The sequence below is a fragment of the Scyliorhinus torazame genome, chromosome 8 (assembly GCF_047496885.1).
Source record: "Scyliorhinus torazame isolate Kashiwa2021f chromosome 8, sScyTor2.1, whole genome shotgun sequence".
Classification (NCBI taxonomy): domain Eukaryota; kingdom Metazoa; phylum Chordata; class Chondrichthyes; order Carcharhiniformes; family Scyliorhinidae; genus Scyliorhinus; species Scyliorhinus torazame.
Genome location: NC_092714.1, coordinates 109,608,834 through 109,629,885, shown reverse-complemented (window position 1 = coordinate 109,629,885; position 21,052 = coordinate 109,608,834). Strand labels below are relative to the sequence as shown.

At 43.9% G+C, this 21,052-nt stretch overlaps 1 protein-coding gene across 8 annotated transcripts in view; it reads right to left on the bottom strand.

The window, feature by feature from the left end:
* The window catches only part of LOC140428034 (rho guanine nucleotide exchange factor TIAM1-like), a 473,602-nt gene that overhangs the window by 125,188 nt on the left and 327,362 nt on the right, over positions 1–21,052 (bottom strand). Inside the window, exon 1 of one of the 8 annotated variants that reach the window (XM_072514016.1) lies at positions 7,359–7,511. The exons of the other annotated variants lie outside the window; for them this stretch is intronic. Within the exon in view, the coding sequence (XP_072370117.1) occupies positions 7,359–7,412 (54 nt within the window). The 5' untranslated portion in view covers positions 7,413–7,511. Of the gene's footprint in view, positions 1–7,358; positions 7,512–21,052 lie in introns of those variants that run through there. 8 annotated transcript variants of the gene reach the window in all.

Below are 21,052 nucleotides of genomic sequence, written 5' to 3'. Positions count from 1 at the left end.
TCCTCGGGGACCACATCTCAAGGTCCGGGGTCCGTCCCGATGCAGACAAGGTTAGCGCCATCACAGCCATGCCACGACCGGCTGACAAGAAGGCTGTCTTAAGATTCCTGGGCATGGTCAACTTCCTTGGGAAGTTCATTCCCAACCTGGCTTCTCATACAACAAACATGCGCCATCTCGTAAAAAAATCGACGGAATTCAACTGGCACCAGTCGCATCAGCGGGAATGGGAGGAGCTCAAGCACAAACTGGTCACGGCACCAGTGCTGGCCTTCTTTGACACGACTCGCCCTACAAAGATCTCAACAGACGCCAGCCAATCTGGTATTGGAGCGGTACTCCTGCAAAAAGACAGCACGTCATCATGGGCCCCGGTTGCGTATGCCTCACGAGCCATGACCCCTACCGAACAGCGCTACGCGCAAATCGAAAAAGAATGCCTGGGCTTGTTAACTGGACTGGACAAGTTCCACGACTATGTGTATGGCCTGCCACGATTCACGGTCGAAACTGACCACCGCCCCCTGGTCAACATCATTAACAAAGACCTGAACGACATGACTCCTCGCCTCCAGCGCATCTTACTTAAACTCAGGAGGTACGATTTTGAACTGATCTACACTCCGGGGAAGGAACTCATAGTGGCGGACACTCTTTCCCGAGCAGTGAGCACACCACCAGATGCGGAGGGGTTCGTGCGTCAAATTGAGGCACACGTGACTCTGACAGCAGCAAATATGCCAGCTGATGATCCTTGTCTGGCCCACATACGCGCAGAGACGGCGACTGACCCTCTGCTGCAGCGAGTGATGCGCCACATGACGGAAGGGTGGCTAAAAGGGCAGTGCCCCCAGTTTTATAATGTGCGAGATGATCTCACCAATATAGACGGGGTCCTTATGAAATCGCATAGGATCGTCATTCCACACAGTGTGCGCCAGATGATTCTTCGTCAACTACACGAAGGCCACTTGGGCGTCGAAAAATGCAGACGAAGGGCCCGGGAGGCGGTATATTGGCCGGGTATTAATGAAGACATAGCCAACATGGTGCTCAACTGCACAACCTGTCAGAGGTTTCAGCCAGCGCAACCTCCGGAAACACTTCTACCACACGAGATGGTGACGTCCCCCTGGGCGAAGGTGGGTGTTGACCTATTTCACGCGCTCGGCAGAGATTACATTGTTATTATAGACTACTTCTCAAACTACCCGGAAGTCATGCCTCTCCATGATCTGACGTCGTCCGCAGTCATTGGGGCCTGCAAGGAAACGTTTGCTCGCCACGGCATTCCAAGGACTGTCATGTCAGACAATGGACCTTGTTTTGCCAGCCGTGAATGGTCGTCCTTTGCCGCAGCATATGGTTTCACTCATGTGACATCCAGCCCTCTGCATCCACAATCGAACGGGAAGGCTGAAAAGGGTGTCCACATCGCAAAGCGGCTCCTGTGCAAGGCGGCTGATGACGGATCGGACTTTAACCTTGCCTTGCTGGCCTATCGATCGGCCCCGTTATCCACGGGCCTCTCCCCAGCGCAGCTACTAATGGGTCGCTCCCTCAGGACGACGGTACCTTCCGTCCTGGCACCGACAACAGACCATGAGGCGGTTCTTCGGAACATGCAACTGCAGCGTGATCGCCAGAAAGGTCGGTACGACACACGAGCGACGGACCTGCCCCCCCTGTCCTCCGGAGACAAAGTACGCGTCCATCAACCGTATGGTGGCTGGTCAGCACCGGCCGAAGTCCTCCGACAAGTGGCTCCCCGCTCGTTCCTGGTTCGCATGCCGGATGGTTCCGTGCGTCGCCGCAATCGGCGCGCCCTTCGCCGACTTCCACGCTCACAGCCACACAACACGCCAGATCCTCAACAGGCTTCCGAGGATGACTTTGTGGAGCTGCCGCACATCACGCCCTTTCCATCGCCACCCATGGCCATGCCTGCACAGCAGCCGGTGGTTCTTGATCCACCCTTAAGGCGGTCAACCCGAATTCGTCGCAAACCCATTAGAATGGACTTATAATACAGTTCATATGTTTAATAAGTTGGACAATTTTACATGATAACCTGTTGTTGTTTATCGTTCCAGATGTCGTCTGACTGGACAACTGTTCAAATTTTTTTTCTTCTTCTCTCGTTCGCATTTCTGTTATGTTATGGTACAACTGGATTCATGTGACGCACTCGACATCGCCCCATGTACATAGTTCCGTCATAGACACATGCTGCACACGACACACACACACTCTTAGATGCACTCACGTCACGATCATATTTATTACCACGTAGGCACATATCTTTGTAAAAAGGGGGGATGTCATGATATTCAAACACACACATCATGATGGACACACTAACAGGCAAATCAGAGTACACAACACCACAACCAATCACAGACAAGAACACCAACCACATAAAAAGCACGAGCACGACACCTGGAGGTCAGTAGGTCTGGGGAGAAGGAAACAAGAAAGAGCTGTTGAAACACCACAAGCAGGGAGCCCCCCACGTGCAGAGTGCAAAGACCAAGTTGTAAATAGTGAGTTTAAATAAAGAAGCGTTGTACCATATGCAACTGTGTTGGCCCTTCTGTGTGTCAGAACACCCAACACCACAGACACCATTAGTATATGTAGAGCAAGCGAACTGGCAAAAAAAATCAGTACTCTGCAATGTTGCTCCGTGAAAATGGCGCAAAACTGAATGCGGCCGATGCCATTAATGCTGTGGCGCACTTGAAAAACAAATGTGCTCCAGACGGCAGCCATTTTGCGCATTACATCACGAGCGTCATGACGTGCTGACGTTGTGGCAACACCCACCAAGTAAATAAATGCCCTGCGTTCGGTAAAACCTGTGCGAAGTGTCACAGACTGAATTACTTTGCTTCTCAGTGCAGAACGGGAACGACATTGCAACAATTTAAGATGGGTACAGTTAACAAGGGAAGAGCTGTACAGGAAATAAGCTTAAAAAAACATGATAATAAAGCGAGTAGACCTGACACAATGCAAGATGGATTTGATTTAGAAGATTCTTTCTTAGTCGATACAGTTGAAAGTGTAGATAAAGTACAACAGGCAATTTCCGATGCAGACATTTAAAAACAGATCTCAATCATTCACGATAATGATGATTGGACGATTCCATTAAAAATTAACGGAACCAATATACAAATGAAATTAGATGCTGGTGCACGAGCTAATCTTATTAATCAGACAGGCATGGCCAAACTAAAGACAAAAACTGTAATTGATGACTGTCAGTTATGGGACTACAATGGCAATGTTATTACCACAATGGGGACCTGCTATCCAATGGTTCAGGTCAAGGACAAGATGATTCCAATCAAATTTGAAATTGTAGAACCACAGCGATCTTCATTATTGGGTGTTCAGGCATGTGAGCTACTGCAGCTTGTGAAGTGCATTTATTGCTCAGACAGGATCTCAGCCAATGGCAAAGACTAAATTAAAGCCATTATTAACAAATTTCCGAATGTTTTTCATGGAATGAGAAAATACAGCTTAGAGCGAATGCCAGACCAGTCATTCATCCACCAAGGAGGATGCTGTCTCCTTTGAGGGAATTTTAAAAACTGGAACTTGACCGTATGCAGCAGCTGGCGATAATCACCAAAGTGGAAGAACCAACTGACTGGGTCAGTTCTATGGTGTGCGAAGAAAGCAAATGGTGACCTAAGAATCTGCATCGATCTAAACCAAAATATTAAGAGGGAACACTACCCAATTCCCAAATGTGAAGAAATCACGAGTGAGTTGTCAGATGCCAAAATCGTCACAAAACTAGATGCACCCAGAGGGTTTTGGCAACTTAAGCTAGATAAAGCAAGCAGGAAACTCTGTACGTTCAACACTCCATATGGAAGGTGCTGATTTAATAGAATGCCTTTCGGTATATCAGCATCTGAAATTTTTCATCGAGCCATGGAACAAATGATAGAAGATATTGCAATGGTCAGAGTATATGTGATGACATCATCATATGGTCAGCAAATGAAGAACGCACAACTTCTTCAAGTCATGAAGCGAATTGAGAAGTTTGGTTTAAAACTAAATAGAGCCAAATGCCAATTTGGCATTTCCAAACACACATTTTTAGGTGATCAAATTTCAGTTCAAATTGTGCAGCCAGACACTGAAACAATTGCAGCTATTATCTGCTCCAAAAGTCAAAAAAGCGGTTCTTAAAATGCTAGGCATGGTAAACTTTCTGGGAAAGTTCATTCCGAATTTGTCATCACGTACCATGGCACTGAAACAGCTAATACAGAAAAATGTAATTTTCCCTTGGTCTGAAGAACACAATAGGGAGTGGTCAGACTTAAAGGCAGCACTCACCACAGCACCAATCCTGTCCTTCTTTGATCCCAAGAGTAAAACAAAGATTTCGACAGATGCCAGCAAAGACGGCAGAGGAGCTTTGCTGTTACAGCAGACATGTGAAGGGCAATGGCAACCGATTGCATATGCCTCGAGAGCGATGACACCAACCAAGCAGCGCTATGCACAAATTGAAAAAGAGTGTTTGGGTCTCCTCACTGGTGTGGACAAATTCCATAACTATGTGTATGGGTTACCCACCTTCACAGTGGAAAATAATCATCGTCCTCTCGTACCCATTATAAAGAAAAACTTGAATGACATATCTCCGATGGGTGGTTATGAAACTTCAAAGTATGACTTTGAGCTATTCTACATGCCAGGTAAAGAGATTGTTATAGATTTTTTAAAATTTTAGAGTACCCAATTATTTTTTTTTCCAATTAAGGGGCAATTTAGTGTGGCCAATCCACTTAACCTGCACATCTTTGGGTTGTGGTGGTGAAACCCACGCAGACATGGGGAGAATGTGCAAACTCCACACGGACAGTGACCCAGGGCCTAGATTCGAATCTGGGTCATCTGCGCCGTAGTCCCAGTACTAACCACTGCGCCACATGCCGCTCGGAGATCGTTATAGCTGATGCACTGGCGCGTGCAACTGATGATCCCGGGACGACCGACATTGTACACATCATCGAAGCTCAAGCAATCCTGACTGAAGAAAGTCTTCCCTGTCTCTGACAAAAAGATGAAACTCATCAAGGAAGAACATCGAAGATGAAACAATCCAACGTGTGTTGGATTACATGTGAGATGGTCGGCCCAAAGGAACTTGTTCCAACTACAGGAACATACAAGCGGAACTAAGCAGTGTAAACGGATTCCTGCTCGGACAAGCTGAGATTGTAATTCCGACTTCGTTGAGAAACATGATCCTCAGCAAGGGGCATGAAGGCCATCTGGGGACGGAAAAGTGCAAACAAAGAGCTCGTCAGTCTATATATTGACCAGGTATCACTGAGGATATTAATCATCTTCTCACTGAATGCAAAATCTGTCAGAAAAACCAGCCACATCAGCAGAAGGAAACACTTACGATGCATGAAATCGTCACAACTCCATGGTCAAAGGTCGGCATCGATCTGTTTTTCTTCCAAGGCAATGATTATTTGTTAGTCATAGACTATTTCTCAAACTATTCCGAGGTGATCAAGTTACCCAATTCCAGGGTAGCACGGTGGCGAAGTGGTAGCACTGCAGTCTCACGGCGCCGAGGTCCCAGGTTCGATCCCGGCTCTGGGTCACTGCCCATGTGGAGTTTGCACATTCTCCCCGTGTTTGCATGGGTTTCACCCCCACAACCCAAAAATGTGCAGGGTAGGTGGATTGAACATGCTAAATTGCCCCTTAATTGGAAAAAATGAATTGGGTACTCTAAATTTATTTTTTAAAAGTTACCAATTCCAGTTCGAAGGTGATCATAAATGCTGCAAAGGAAATATTTGCAAGGCATGGAATCCCATTCGCCGTCATGAGTATCAATGGACCGTGTTTTGATAGCTGTGACTGGACAGACTTCTCAAAACAATATGACTTTCAGCATGTCCCTCCAGCCTGCTTCATGCACAATCTAATGGGAAGGATGAGAAGGGTGCACATATAGCCAATAAACTACTCAAAAAAGCATTGAATTTCAGATGCAATCCATACATAGCTTTGTTAACCTACAGAGCGACATCACTAGCAACAAGATTCTCACCAGCACATCTGCGGATGAATCGACAGCTAAGTACCACTTTGCCGTGTCTAACTGCAGCAAATCCTGACAATAACCATGCAGTACAGAAAACCAAGCAAAACAAACAGAAACAGCAACATTACTATGACAGGACAGCGAAGGATCTAGCAACGCTAGAGGCAGGAGATAATGTGCCCCTACAGCTTCCGACAGGATAGTCTTGAATGGCACGCGTGATTCGTCAGGCAGCTCCACACTCATACATCGTCATAACGGGAGTGGGTTCAATCCTACAAAGGAATCGTAGAGCGCTTCTCAAAGTGAAGACAGCTCAACCTGTATTTCCACACATACAGCTTGACACAGAGCTATTTAAGGAAACTTCTACAGCACGACAGCGAGATATTGTTGCAGCAGCGAAGACAACGAAAGCAGTGGAACAAACACAATTGAAAAGGTCCATACATATAAAAAAGAAACCGGACAGACTCAATGTGAACATTAAAGAAGAAAAGAAAACATTGTTAACACATGGACAGTAACAATGAAACCATGTATAGCACATACAATGATCATATCATGTAAATATGTTTGTACAAGTCTCCAAACAACTTCAAAGAAAAGGGGATGTGACAATATGGATATTGTATGGTAAATGAAGGGTTAACAATTTCATGTAAATGCATCAAACCACCAGATGGTGTTCAAGAGCAGTCACATAGATAACGTGACACCCTTGATTCTGGGAGTAGGTGATTAGGTGGGATAGAGAGCAGTCATGTCTTCAGGAGATCTGTAGATAGAATTACAGTTTAGTTTATTTAGCAACCTTTGTATCTTAGTAAGACGTTTGAATCCAGTTATAAGTAGCGTTAATAAATTAGCTTTGTTAATCAACATAGCTTGATGTTCTTTGTTGAACACTATACATCAAAGCCATCCTTATCAAGAAAGCAAAGAACATCACACTTGTTACCCAGTTTTCATCTTCTGGTTTGACATGGTGGCTCAAGTACAGATAGTAGGTCAGGTGTAAAATAAAGTCAGGTGTAAAATAAAGGCATCATGACTGCTCTTGGGATACTGGGCATTCACCTGCATGATACACTGAGCATGGCTGTACACCAACTGAACATTCAGGGAGTGGGACCCTGCAAGTACATCTCTGCATTTAGATGCAGTACTCACAAAGCTAACTATGTGCAATCAATGGTATCCTGCACCAAGTGGAAGCCAGCTAACTTGGTGAAGCCGCCTGCGGAATGCTTACCTCCTTCTGGTCAGAGAGAGCAATATACTCCCCTCTCCCAGCAGAGTCAGTCATCTCCCTTATACAGCATAGACATAAACTGGGAGTTGTGTTAGCGATGTCACACAGTCCAGTCCAGTCAGGAAGGATTCTGAGGCAAAGAAATTCATGACTCTGGTTATCTTCACAGATGGTGGCAGTGGCATCCTTGTACTGCTCTGAGGCTCCAGGTCTGACTGCAAAATGGAGATTTCAGTCAGGATCTCTTTCATAAAACAGAGACGTCACGCAGACTTCAGAATAAGAGAAGAGAATTGTTCCTTAAAGACCCTGTTCAGAATGTTAAGTAGTAGGCCTTGTTTAGCTTGCCGTACTTTGCAAGTCAGTGCGTTATGGGATTGCAGAATTCATGCTGTTGCTAGTTCAATTGCTGAAACACAATAAACAGAAGCTTCAATGTTGAATCACCTCCGTGCCTACGTGAGCTGTTTCACCTACCAGTGTTAAAGCATGACAAACTGGCAACGAGAATGACAGATCTTTGTGGTAATGCCACTCGAAAAGAGAAACTAAAGTAAGGAACCCTTTTTCAACTAAGCTGCATGCTGGATTTGAAATGCACTACAGAAAAAGGCTGGTAGAGTTAAACATGGGAACCTGTTTAGAACCTGCAAACTTTTAAAAATAAAAGAAAACTGCATCGAATAGTAACAAGTTTTTTTTTTTTAAAGATTGCTGCTGGTCGGAAGGTCTGCAAACAAAAAGCAAAAGAAGCACTGTTGCTTTAAGTTTTAAAAAAAGTCATTCAAAAAAAAGATTTGCGCCGAAGTAAATTTTCAGAACCCAGAGAACAATATCGCTGCAATTCTTTTTTAAAAGGAAAAAACATTTAAAGATTTTTACAAAAGCAAAGCAGCCACTTTGCCAGTGAGCCCTCCAAAACCTGAAAAGGACAGGAAACTCACAATACTCAGCAGCCAACAACTGTGCAGTAAAACAAAACGGTGACAGCACTGACAGTTCTTAAAGTGGCAATGCATTTAAAGTGCAACACAGTAACTGATGAAAAAGAGAAATTTAAAAGGCTGAAAATGACGACACTTACCGGACCTATGGGACATTTCAATGAAACTGTTGAACAGTGGAACTCCTACACTGAACGCTTTGAGGTTTTTGCCCTTGCAAATGGTATTCAAAATGATAGGTGGCAGCTTTCTTATATGCAATGGGAGGTTAAACGTTTGTCTAATTAAGAAGCTTGCTTCAGGCTGACAAAACTGGCAAACCGTATAAGGGCATTGTAAAAGTCCTGGAGATGCAGTTTTCCCTCAAGCCACAAGTCTAGCAGAAAGATTTATGTTTCACAAAAGAAACCAAGAGGAGAAACAATTTCACAGTATGTTGCTGTACTTTAAACGCTCGCTGAACATTGTGAATTCAATGAAATACTGAACGATATTCTCTATAATAGATTGGTCTGTGGCCTTCAGAGTGAAACAATCCAGAAATGCAACCTGACAACAGGCAATCCTCGCATTGGAGAAAGCCACAGAGATTGCTTCAAAATGGCTGCAAAGAAGCAGAGCAATTGAGTGCATCAACTCGAGTGCATAATGTGACAACTGAGTAAGCGCACAAGGTAACGAGCAGCCAGAATGTGGCCATTGTACAAAGTCTGGTCACCATCCATTTGAATGTTGGTGCAGAGACCTTGAATGCTGTTAGTGTGGCAAGAAGAGACATTTTGAGTTTGCCTGTAGAAACAAAAAAGAAACAGTGAATCAGAAAAGCAAACCACAGAAAAAGAAATCCATTCTGGAAACATACATAAGGGAATCTGTACCAGTGATGGGCAGAATGGAAGTTAATGTGGAGCCAAATAGACAAACTGCCACACTGCCCCGTTTGTGGTGAAAGGCAACTACCCAAATTTAATTGGATGGTCATAGTTTGAGAAGATCTGGTTAAACTGGGTTAAGTAAATAGCATTGCGACAGAAGAACTGGTCTGAAAACTGTTATTAAAAAAATATTCTGTTGTTTTTGAAGGAGATTTGGGAAACAACTGTAAAAATCAGCATCAAAGTTGATGCTCAACCAAAATTCCTGAAGGCCAGAGCCGTGCCGAGCCATACGACCAAACATCAAAGCTGTCCTGGAATGTTTGATCAAGGTATGAATCTTGGTACCCGTCTCCCATTGTGAATGGGCAACACCCATCGTTCCCGTGCTCAAGACAGTTCCATGCGCACTCACACGTACTGTCTGCTGAACAATATCCACTTCCTCATATTGAGAACCTTTTTGCTGGCCTTGCTAGTGAACAGCAATTCATCAAAATAGACCTATGCCAGGCCTACTTACAAATGCATGTTGATGAGATGTCACAAAAATATCTAACCATCACAACACATAAGGGACTGTGCAGGTATTGCCGTTTGCCATTTGGAATAACATCAGCTCCAGCCTTGTTTCAGAGGGCTATGGACCAGATCTGGAGTGACTTGCCTGGAGTTCAATGCTGTCTTGACAACATCTTGGTAACGGGCAAGACTGATCAACGTCATCTCAAGAATTTGGCTGCCCCTCTCCAAAGACTAGGAGAATGGCCTAAGTGTTCACGAAGACCAATGCAAGTTTTTTTCAGCCTTCTGTGGAATATTCACAGGGCTTCACAAAGTACCCTGCAAGGTCAAGGCTGCTGGATTATTACGCAAGATTTATTCCACAGCTGGCAACTCTGCTGAAACCTCTTCATGAGGTTCTGCGCCAGAACAAAGTCTGGAAATTGACAGACGCCTGTGATGCTGTGTTCAATAACACTAAAGCAGTGCTGACAGATTCCGAGGTAGAAGCATTTTGAACCCTCCTAGTCTCTAAACGTGGCTTCGGTGAATCGCCCAAGGAGTTGGGGTTGCTGTCTCACACATAATGCCCTCAGGTGTGGGGGAGGAGGGGGAGAGAACACCATCTGCCTTAGCTAATTTCTCTTTGCCCTGAAGTACCCCTACAGTTCAAACCACAAAACAGATCACCATAAGGACATTCATCCATTAAATAGCATCTGGGCACATTTCTGTTTACATACCTGTTATGTCTCAGAGAATACATTCTTGCTGGTTATGCGTCACGTGATGTACAGTGACGTCAGCAGTGTGCTTGTGCGGGATTTGGGCAGTACACCATTATTGATTGCATGAGCAACACCTCTTAATAATTCTCTCATCATGTTTTGCAACATTCCAGAGTGTGGGCACCTCTGTACCCTTTCTCTTTGTGGCAACAAAGAAATATAACAATATAAAAACACACCACATACTACAGCGAAAGCACCACCAGCACTCCTACTAATAAAATGGCAACTGGGCACCTGCTTTGATCTGCTGAAACCAACAAAAACACCACAGGTTGTGCAAGATCAACAGCACAACCAAGTGGAGAGAAGAACACAAAGATCAAAGTCAAGAATTTTCTGTTCTGGAGAAGATGTCCTAGCTCATATTTATGCTACTGGAGCTAAATATGTTCCTGCTATTGTGATTGGCTGATTAGTGCACAGTCCAAACTACAAATTATCTCACCTTGCAGAAATATATGTGATTTTTTTTTAAGGCCTCTTTCGTTAGTTCAGAAAATGGTTTGTTAAACTGACATTTCCAATAAGGGAGGAAGAATATGTCATATGCTGAATGTCTTGTTTAGCATGCCGTACTTTACAAACTAGTGCATGATGGGACTGCAAAATCCACGTTGTTGCTAGTTCGGTTGCTGAAGCAAAATAAACAGAAGCTGCAAAGTTGAATCACTGCTCTGCCTACGTGTATTGGTTAATCAACCAGTATTAAAATGTAACAATGACTTCCTGTTGAGAATTTCTCCCCCTCCCCATCCCAGTCCCTGACCATTTCCAACAAGATACAATCTAACCAACTACCCTTGACATTCAATGGCATTAACATTGCTGAATCACTCACTATCAACATCCTGGTAGTTACCATTAACCAGAAACTGAACTGGACTAGCCATATAAATACTGCGGCTATAAGAGCAGGTGAGAAACTGGGAATTCTGCAACACATAACTCGCTGCCTAACTCTCCAAGGCTTGTCCACAATCTATATGGCACAAGTCAGGAGTGTGAGGGAATACTTTCCACCTGTTTGATGAATGCAGCTCCAACCAACATGCAGGAAGCTCGTCACAATCCAGGACAATGCATCCCACTTGACTGGCACCCCATCAGCTATATTAAACGCTCATTCCCTTCACATTGATGCACAGTGGCAGCAATATATACAATATACAAGATGGCCTCCAAGAGCTCACTAAGGCTCCTTCAACAGTACTTTACAAACCCTCAACCTCCAACCCTAAAAGGACAGCAGATGCATAGGATTACCACTACCTTCAAGTTCCTGTCGAAGCCACACACCAGCCTGACTTGGAACTAAATCACCATTCCTTCACCTTCACAAGGTCAATTAGGTTTTGAGCAACAATTAGGTTTTACCCTGTGATCAACTCTCACATCCCATGAATGGAAAAAAAAAGAAAAACTGGATTACGAGAGAAAGGGGAGACTGGAAGGAAAAGTAAGAAAATAATAAATGTGATATTTTTAAAATCTCGAACAACAATTCATGACCTTATGAAATGATGATTCACACATAATTGTTCACTTTCTGGGAAAGAGAGGTTGATAGGCAGTCATTAATAAATATTACATCATTCGCTATGAATTACTCCACTTTCTGTGGTGAGTTTAATGATCAGTCAATATGCAAATACAAAAAATTCAAGAAAATCAGAGAGATGTTAACAGTGAGATGCTGTTTTTGTAAAGCTAACAGAAGAGTATTGAAAATCAGTCAACCCTTTGCGGTGATTTGCAATTCACAATACATCCCCCTGGATGTATTACCGCTCATCACCTCAATTACTCCACATGGTAGGAAGTTCCACATTCTAACATGCTCTGGATCTAGAAGCACCTCCCAAGATCCTGTTGAATTTATTAAGAATTCTTTTCTCAGAATGACCCTTAGTTTTTTAAAACCTCCTAAGAAGAATCATTTTTAAGTTTTTCGTATCAAACCCCTTCATAATTTTAAAGACCTGAGGTTACCCCTCACTCTTCCCTTTCCTCAAGGAAACAGTTCTGGTCTGTTCAGTCTTTGATGTTTGTAACCTCTCAGTTCTGCAATCATCCTTATCAGTCCTTGTTTGCATCTTTTTTGGATCTCTCTATCGTCTTTGTAATTATGGAGACCTGAACAATGCACAGCGTGATCCAACCAATATATGTTCTTTATATATTTAAGTTACCTTCTCTACTTTTCAGTTCAAATGCTCAAGAAATTGCTTTGTTTGTATTTTTGTGGCCCTGTTAACTGGAATTGCTACCGTTAATTTTAGGGGCAGCACAGTAGCATTGTGGATAGCACAATTGCTTCACAGCTACAGGGACCCAGGTTCAATTCCGGCTTGGGACACTGTCTGTGCGGAGTCTGCACATCCTCCCCGTGTGTGCGTGGATTTCCTCCGGGTGCTCCGGTTTCCTCCCATGTCCAAAGATGTGCAGGTTAGGTGAATTGGCCATGCTAAATTGTCCTTAGTGTCCAAAATTGCCCTTAGTGTTGGGTGGGGTTACTGGGTTATGGGGATAGGGTGGAGGTGTGGGCTTGGGTAGCGTGCTCTTTCGAAGAGCCGGTGCAGACCCGATGGGCCGAATGGCCTCCTTCTGCACTGTAAATTCTATGATAATCTATGATAAATAATTTGTGAATACGTACTCCCATATCCTTTTGCTTCCCAGGCCCCATTTTGATTTGATTTTCCAAGGCATATGCAGCCTCCTTATACTTCCTACCAAAATGCACCACCTCTCACGTGTCTGTATTAAAATTAATCATTTAAATATCTATACTGCAAATTTATTCACATCTTGTATTTGTCACCGTCTTCTAGTTTTAACCATACCCCTGAATTTGGTGTATCTGCAAATTTAAGTTACACTTTCAATTCTCAAGTCCAGATCATTTATGTAAATTGTGGTTGACAGTGATCCAAGCACTGATGACTGTGGAACATCACATCCCATCTTATAAGGTCATAAGATACAGCAGCAGAATTGGGCCATTCGGCTCAACGAGTCTGCTCCACCATTCGATATTGGCTGATTTCACCTGGCCTCATCTCCATCTTCTCCCAGTCGGAGTAAACATTTTCAACCCCTACTCTCTGACTGTACGCTCTTTAGCTGCAGGAATACAATTTTCATTTCCACCGTTCAGTCAAAAATCTTGTGAACCGTAAAATATTAAAACCGAGAACATTTCTGTCAGTGTTGCTATAAAATTGTATTCAACATCATGGCACAAAGAGAACCTTGCACTTAGAAAGTGTCTTATCATGTATCAAAGTCCTTTCCAACAAATCATTTTTGAAGTGTAATTACAGTTGTTATCCAGGTAAACAATATATGAAAGACTCAGGCACTATCCGTACATTTTAAAGAACTGTGTGGTTAAGTACCTTCCTCAGTCATTAAAATACACCTATAACCTCCCCACAGGTGATTTAAAGACAAGGCAATTTCTTCTCATTTTGCCATTGTATATGGACAGGACCAAAATAGGAAATATAAAATGTTCCCCCAAAATGCACTGGTGATGAATCCTTAGGATTTTGATATGTGCAATACTTGTAATTTACAGCACTGAGATACTGAAAGAATAGAGGTTTTTAGACATAACTATTTAGGGTGCCCCAAAGCAGAACCTTACTAAATAAAAGCTTTTACTGAATCAGCGTACATGCATAAGTTTGTTATCCTGTATTAATGGTTTAAGTAAAGAAAATCTAAAATTCAGGACCCACAATGATTTTAGTGAAGAGATACAGAATCCTCACCCATATTAGGAGTCTAAGGGTGGACGAAGCCTTCCTACAGGAAACACACCCAAGAGAAAGGGACTGACAGCAGGTAAGGAAGGACTGGGTGGGACAAACGTTGAATCATGTTTTGACACCAGGACGAGGGGGGTGGTCTTATGAATTAGCAGAACAATTTCATTTCATGATGACGAATGCAGTGACGGACCCAGGGGGACGCGATGTGTTTTGGTTAGCGGGACCTTGGAAGGGGCCCGTTAGTTTTGGTAAATATATATGCCCTGAACAGGGACTGAAAAATGCTGCAGATGGAATTTGCCCTGCTCTCTACATGGAAGACAGTCCACCAGCTCCACCAAGCACAGGGGGCCTTCTACAAACATAGAGATAAGGCCAGTTGCAGGCTGGCGCGCCTGTTGAGAAAACAGGCTACCGCGAAAGAGATAGCTCAGATCTGGGACAGTAATGGTAGGACTCTGTCTAAGGGGACCCTGCCACTCACACTGGCACAGGCCTCGATCTCACTGATCCGCAAGAAAGGCTAAGACCCAACAGAGTGTGGATCATACAGACCTTTCTCTCTCTTAAACAGTGTCGCGAAAATCTTGGCGAAGGTTCTGGCGCAGAGAATGGGGAGCTGTCTGACAAATGTAATAGCGGAAGATCAGACCCAGTTTGTTAGGGGAGGACAACTAACAGCGAACATCAGATGCCTGTAATGACCCCATCCTGGAAGAGGACACCAAAGGTGATCGTTTCTCTGGACGCTGAGAAAGCCTTTGATCGAGTAGAATGGTGATGCTTGAACAGTTTGGTTCGGAGGGGAATTCATCACGTGGATGAAGCTCCTATACAGCGCTCCTATGGTGAGTATATGGACGAATGCTACCAGCTCCGAATACTTTCGGCTGCACAGGGGAATGAGGTAGGGGTGTCCGCTATCCCCACTCCTGTTAGCGCTGGCAATTGGGCCGCTGGCCATTGCTCTTAGATCGACAGATTGGTGGACGGGCATCCGAAGAGGGGGCAGAGAGCATAGAATTTCACTCGATGCAGATGAACTGCTCCTCTATGTATTGAACCCCCTAACCAGCATGGGAAAGATAACCGCACTCATCAGTTAGTTCAGCGCCTTCTCAAGTTACAAACCCAACCTGGTGAAGAGCAAAATCTTCCCGATACACCCCCGAGAGGGAGGAGTGGTGCTGGAGAAACTACCGTTTAAAGTAACCCAAACCAAGTTCAGGCACCTGGGGATCCAAGTGACCCACATCTGGAAGAGGCTCCACAAATGGAACCTCTCCAGCCTGGTGGAGGAGGTGAAGAGGGACCTACAAAAATCCATTTTACAATGAGTGCGGCACATGGGAGGCCTGGCCCAGCCAAATCTTCTGTTCTCGGCGTCCAACGTGGAGAGGGTAAGGGGGTGGTTAACGGAGGTGGACTGGGTCTGAATGAAGTCCGCCTCCTGCACGGGGACCTCTCTCCGAGCTGGCCACCGTGCCACCCCCGGCCTCCCCATACACACACTCCAGGAGCCCAGTGGTAACAGCCACCCGAAGGACGTGGAACCAGTTTAGGCAACATTTTGAACTGAGCGAGATGTCCACAGGGGCCCCCATCTCCAATAACCCCAGGTTCACACAGGCAGGGATGGACAGTACTTTTGGAATGTGGGAGGGGGGGCGGGGGTGGAGAGATGCTAACGTAGAGGACATGTACGTGGACGACAGACTTGCGACACTGGGGTAACTCACAGAGAAGTTCTAACTCCCAAAAGGGAACAAACTCGGGTAACTGCAGTTGCGTACCTTTTTCCACATGGAGACAAAGACGATCCCCCAGAGACCCACACACACATTCCTGGACATGATGGTAGGGCTGGATGGTTAGGGGATGACAAATGGGGTGACAAATACAGGAGATTCATAGAAAAGGTCAGGACTCCACTGGACGAGACCAGATAAATGTGGGGGGGGCAATTGGGCACAGAGATAAGGGGAGGACTCAAGATCGAGGCACTGCACTGAGTCAACGCCACCTTTCCTACGCTGGGCTAAGCTGGATGCAGTTCAAGGTACTGCAGAGCGCACCTCACCAAGACACGCGTGAGCGGGTTCTTCCTGAAGGTAAAGGACAAGTGTGAGAGGTGCCGGGGGGGGGGGTTCCGGCCAACCACACCCACATGTTCTGATCCTGCCCTAGACTCAGGAAATTCTGGACGGCCTTATTCGAGGCTATGTCCAAGGTGGCGGGGGTCGTGATGGAGGCATGCCCATCTGTGCATGACATCTGGAGTGTCAGAGCACCGAGATCTCTAGACATGAAAAGAGGCGGACTCCCTGGCCTTCGCCTCACTGACCGCCAGGCAGAGGCTTCTGCTAGGGGTTGAAGTCAACAGCACCGCCCTGGGCCTTGGAGTGGCTCAGAGATCAGGCTGAATTCCTGAGGCTAGCAAAAAATTTGATAGAAACCGTCCGAGCAGAGATTCCACGCCACATGGTGCAAATTCACAAGCCTATTTACAGGCCTGATTGCAACCAGCAGCCGGGGGGAGAGAGAGAGAGAGAGAGAGAACAGGGCAGCACAGTGGCACAGAGGTTAGCTAACCACTGTTAACAGCACCAGGGACCTGCGTTCAATTCATGCCATGCGTGACTGTGTGGAAGTGGAGTTTGCACATTTTCCCAGTGTCTGCTCCAGTTTCCTCCCACAGTCCAAAGATGTGCAGGTTAGGTGGATTTGCCATACTAAATTGTCCCTTAGTCTCTAAGGATGTGCAGGTTAGGAGATGTTATGGGGATAGGGCGGGGGACTGGGCCTAGGTGGGGTGATCTTTCAGACGGTCGATGCAAACTCAATGGGCTGAAATGGCTTCCTTCTGCACTGTAGGGAATCCAGGAACAGCTAAAGTTGAAAGAGCTTGCCTTCTCTTCATTATCCTCGAGCTCTTGAATACCAAAAGATCATAATCTAGCTCTCACAGGTAAATTACTAGCGAATAATGTTCAACTTGACCCACAGTTAAACGCAAGTTAAATGTCAAAATCTTTTACTGCTCTCTACAAATTGTCAAATAAATGTTTTAGGAAAAATAAGGGAATTCCTCTCCGATAATTCAAATAATCATTATTAAAAATTAAACTTGACATTCTCCCATGGTTAGCCTGCTTTTTATATGCCAGGTAAAATATATTGATTAACTAATTAATTTAATAATCACAAATAAATTGACATTACCATCCCCGACAATTGTGTTTCTGGTAACAGGACTCCATTTTTATTGAATCACCAAATGCACTTTTTTGGTCTGCTGTAATAAAGAATGGCAATCGCAATGTATGTCATGCTACAGATAAAAACTGAAATAAACTATGGAAACATTGAAAGGGTGGAAAGAATTAGGTACCATGGACTTTTTGTCCTTTTTTTCCCCCTTTACTGTGCCTTTTGGTTTGAATTAGAAACATCAGACAAATGTAAGTGTATGGGGGAACACATTGATTAGAGAAGTGCAAGGTCTACTGTCTTTGAATGGACAGGCTATGTTTAATAGGTGAATACTTTGCTTGCAAAGCTGGCCAAATGTGAAGCCATCTCCAAAAATAATCAGAAAGCTGCTCCTGCCTTGAGCCAAATAGGTCAAACAAGTTACTGCCACTACTCTCTAAGGTGTAATGGTGGCCTAAAATGCTATGTTTTAGATGCACAATTCATGTCAACTACTGCATGTTGCAAGTACTCATTTTGCAAATACCATGAAACACAAGGGTAGACACAGTTCCGTGGCTGCATATTCGATCAATTTCTGGCTAGATGAAAAAGTGCAAACTAGTGTAACAGTACTGGAGAGAGAGCTGAGCGTGGGAAGACCATTCGTCCATCTTGATTAATCAATCCAGACAGAACCCAATGTCTCCATTGTACCAACTAATTGTTTCTTAAATGATTCCAGGATTTTGTTCCACCACTCCATCTTGGAAATTTATTCCTTATTGGTCGCTCTTTATTTATTTGAAGAATTTCCTAAAATCTAACCAAAAAATGATCTCGCCCAGTTTGAACCAAGATAATCTTGTTCTAGTCCTGCAGTTTAAAGTAATATTAAAGGTTATTTTTTCTAAATTTCAAACTCAAAGGAAATAAATATTGGGCATTATGGGTAGCTGCAGCTGCTCTGCTGTTTTAGTCCCCCGCCAAAGTTGAACATTCTGGCCAATGCATGGGTCTTAATTAAGTGCATCCTTTGAAATAACAAACCAATCAAGTCTCCCCATGCCATCACTAAAAACTAATGGCTCAACATCAAATGTTTTATATCTGTGTCACCCATTTGTTTATACAGTATGTACTCAAATGTATGTAATCTCACTTGTGTCCCAACCTTGCCTTGCTGAGTTATTTTGACAGAGCCCTTTTCTCACAACAGATTCGGTTAAACATATTTCAATACCAAAAGGTAATTTATCTGGTAGAGCAGAAACATTTTATAATATGGAAATTGTGACACAGATTTAAAGAGCAACTAATTGAAACAAAAAGGTCAAGTTTTTCAAAATTGGTCACAAGAAACCTCCTACTGAATGCCAATGTGCAACAACAGCACAGGCACTGTACAAAAATCGAGCAGCACAGAAATTAAAATAGATTTCATCAATAAAGGTCCCAGTGAAGGAGCTGACAATTAACCAAATTAAAATAATTCAAATGGCAGCTACAAACTTCTCAGTCAGATTGTAACCTTGTAATTCACTCTCACGAGGTTCATTTTACATTTTTGCCATGCTTTGAAAAATAAATACCAGATCTAGCATTTCAAAAGCAAAATTGAACAGAAAATATGAAAGAAACATCAATTTTTTTTTAAAATTGCTTCATGTTAAATTTGTTGAAAGTGTAAGCAAGCTGCCATCATTAAACTGCAACTAATTAGAGTCATGCATTGCCAATCTTTAAGCGAAACTGTTTTAACAAAGAGGGAAAATGAAAAATATGTAACTGAAATACTGGGGAAAAAAAACTTCACAATGTAGGAGGCAGCAATTGTACAGCTAGACCTGTCAATGTCACCATCTTTCCATCTGTGGAAGATGGTGGACATGCAGAAAATCAAATCCATTGGAGATGGGATAGATTCTGGTTTTCCTGATGGCTGAAGAGACCAAACTAAGAGGCAAATTTTGCTGCAAGTGCCACAGAAAGTGCCGTTGTGGCTTATTATTTTCGATGTTGGCACCTGTCACCAAGCTGCTGTAGCCACTGCTCTTTATGGAGGTGTACACCGGTCCACAAAGGATGTTTCCATTTTCCTCTGTCACCAGCTACTATCTCCCAAGTGTGATAACCAATGAGTAGGCCACTCAGCCCCTTGGATCTGCTCCATCATTCAATACAACATGACTGTAACCTCAACCCCACATTCCTGCCTACCCCCGATAACCTTTCACCCTCTTGTTAATCAAGAATCTATCTAGCTCGGCCTTAAAAATATTGAAAGACTGTGCTTCTACTGCCTTTTGAGGAAGAGAGTTTCAGCGACTCACGACCGTTAGAGAAAATGTTTCCCCTCATTTCGGTCTTAAATGCGACCCCATAATTTTAAGCAGTGACCTCTGTTTCTAAATTCTTCGACAAACAACCCAAAGATGTGCAGGGTAGGTGGGTTGGACACGTTAAATTGCCCCTTAATTGGGAAAAAAATAAATTCTTCAACAAGAAAAAATATCCTCCCCACATTCACCCTGCCAATACTACACAGGATCTTAAAAGATTTGTCTGTTATTCTTCTAAACTCCAGCAAAAACAACCTAACCTCTCCAACCTTTCCTCATAAGATAACCCACCCATTTCTTGTATTGGTCAAATAAACCTTTTCTGAACTGCGCCTAATGAGTTTACATGCTTCGGGCCATCATGCCATGTTTGCAAACATCTTTGAAGTGGAGCTTTGGGTCGTCCTATTGGGCATTGCGCTCTCGCGACAGCGCCATACAAAAATTCCTTAGTGATGCTACCACTTTCCATCCTGCAAATGTACTTGAGCCGGCAAGGTCAACTCTGCTCGATGAGTGCCAACATACTTGGGATTTTTGTCATTGGGAGGACTGCTGCATGTGATTTTATCCTTCCATGATATTTGCCAGAATGCACTGCAAACAGTGAAGATGAATGTTGTATAGCTTCCTTTCTTGATAGTTGCAAGTTGTCCATGCTTCACAATCGCACAATGTGCGGAGAACACAGGCCTCATAAACCCAAGTGTCAGTTGAACAACATTCCACGCACATTTCATGAGTTGGCCAAAGATAGTAGCTGCTTTCCCCATGCACTTATCAAGTTCTGCATCAAAAGAGATTGTCTGTCACCCTAGGCCCACAGTAACAGAATTTGCTAATCACTTCCAGCAGGGTTTTATTTCATGTGATCAGAGACAACAGCTCACCTGTCCTATGATCATTGTTTTCTTAATACTTATAGTCAGGAAGAATAGGTTACAGGCATTGGAGAGACAATCCACAGGTATTTGCAGTTGATCTAAGTTTTCATCTGACTCAGCGTGCAGGTAAATTTCCATATCTGCAGGGAAGGCAAAGGTCAGGAGCCTGGAGAAGAAGATATTGAAGTGGAATCAAGACACAGCCCTGCTGCACTCCATTCTTCACCCTGAAACTGATGAAAGTAGTACCAGTGAATGGTGCCATTCATCTGGTCAGGAAGGAGTGAATGAGACTGAGGAGCTTTGGTGGACAGTCAATTTTCCTGAAATCTTGTGAAGTTCTACCCTGCTGATAATGTTGAATGAATTTGTGAGACATACGGCTT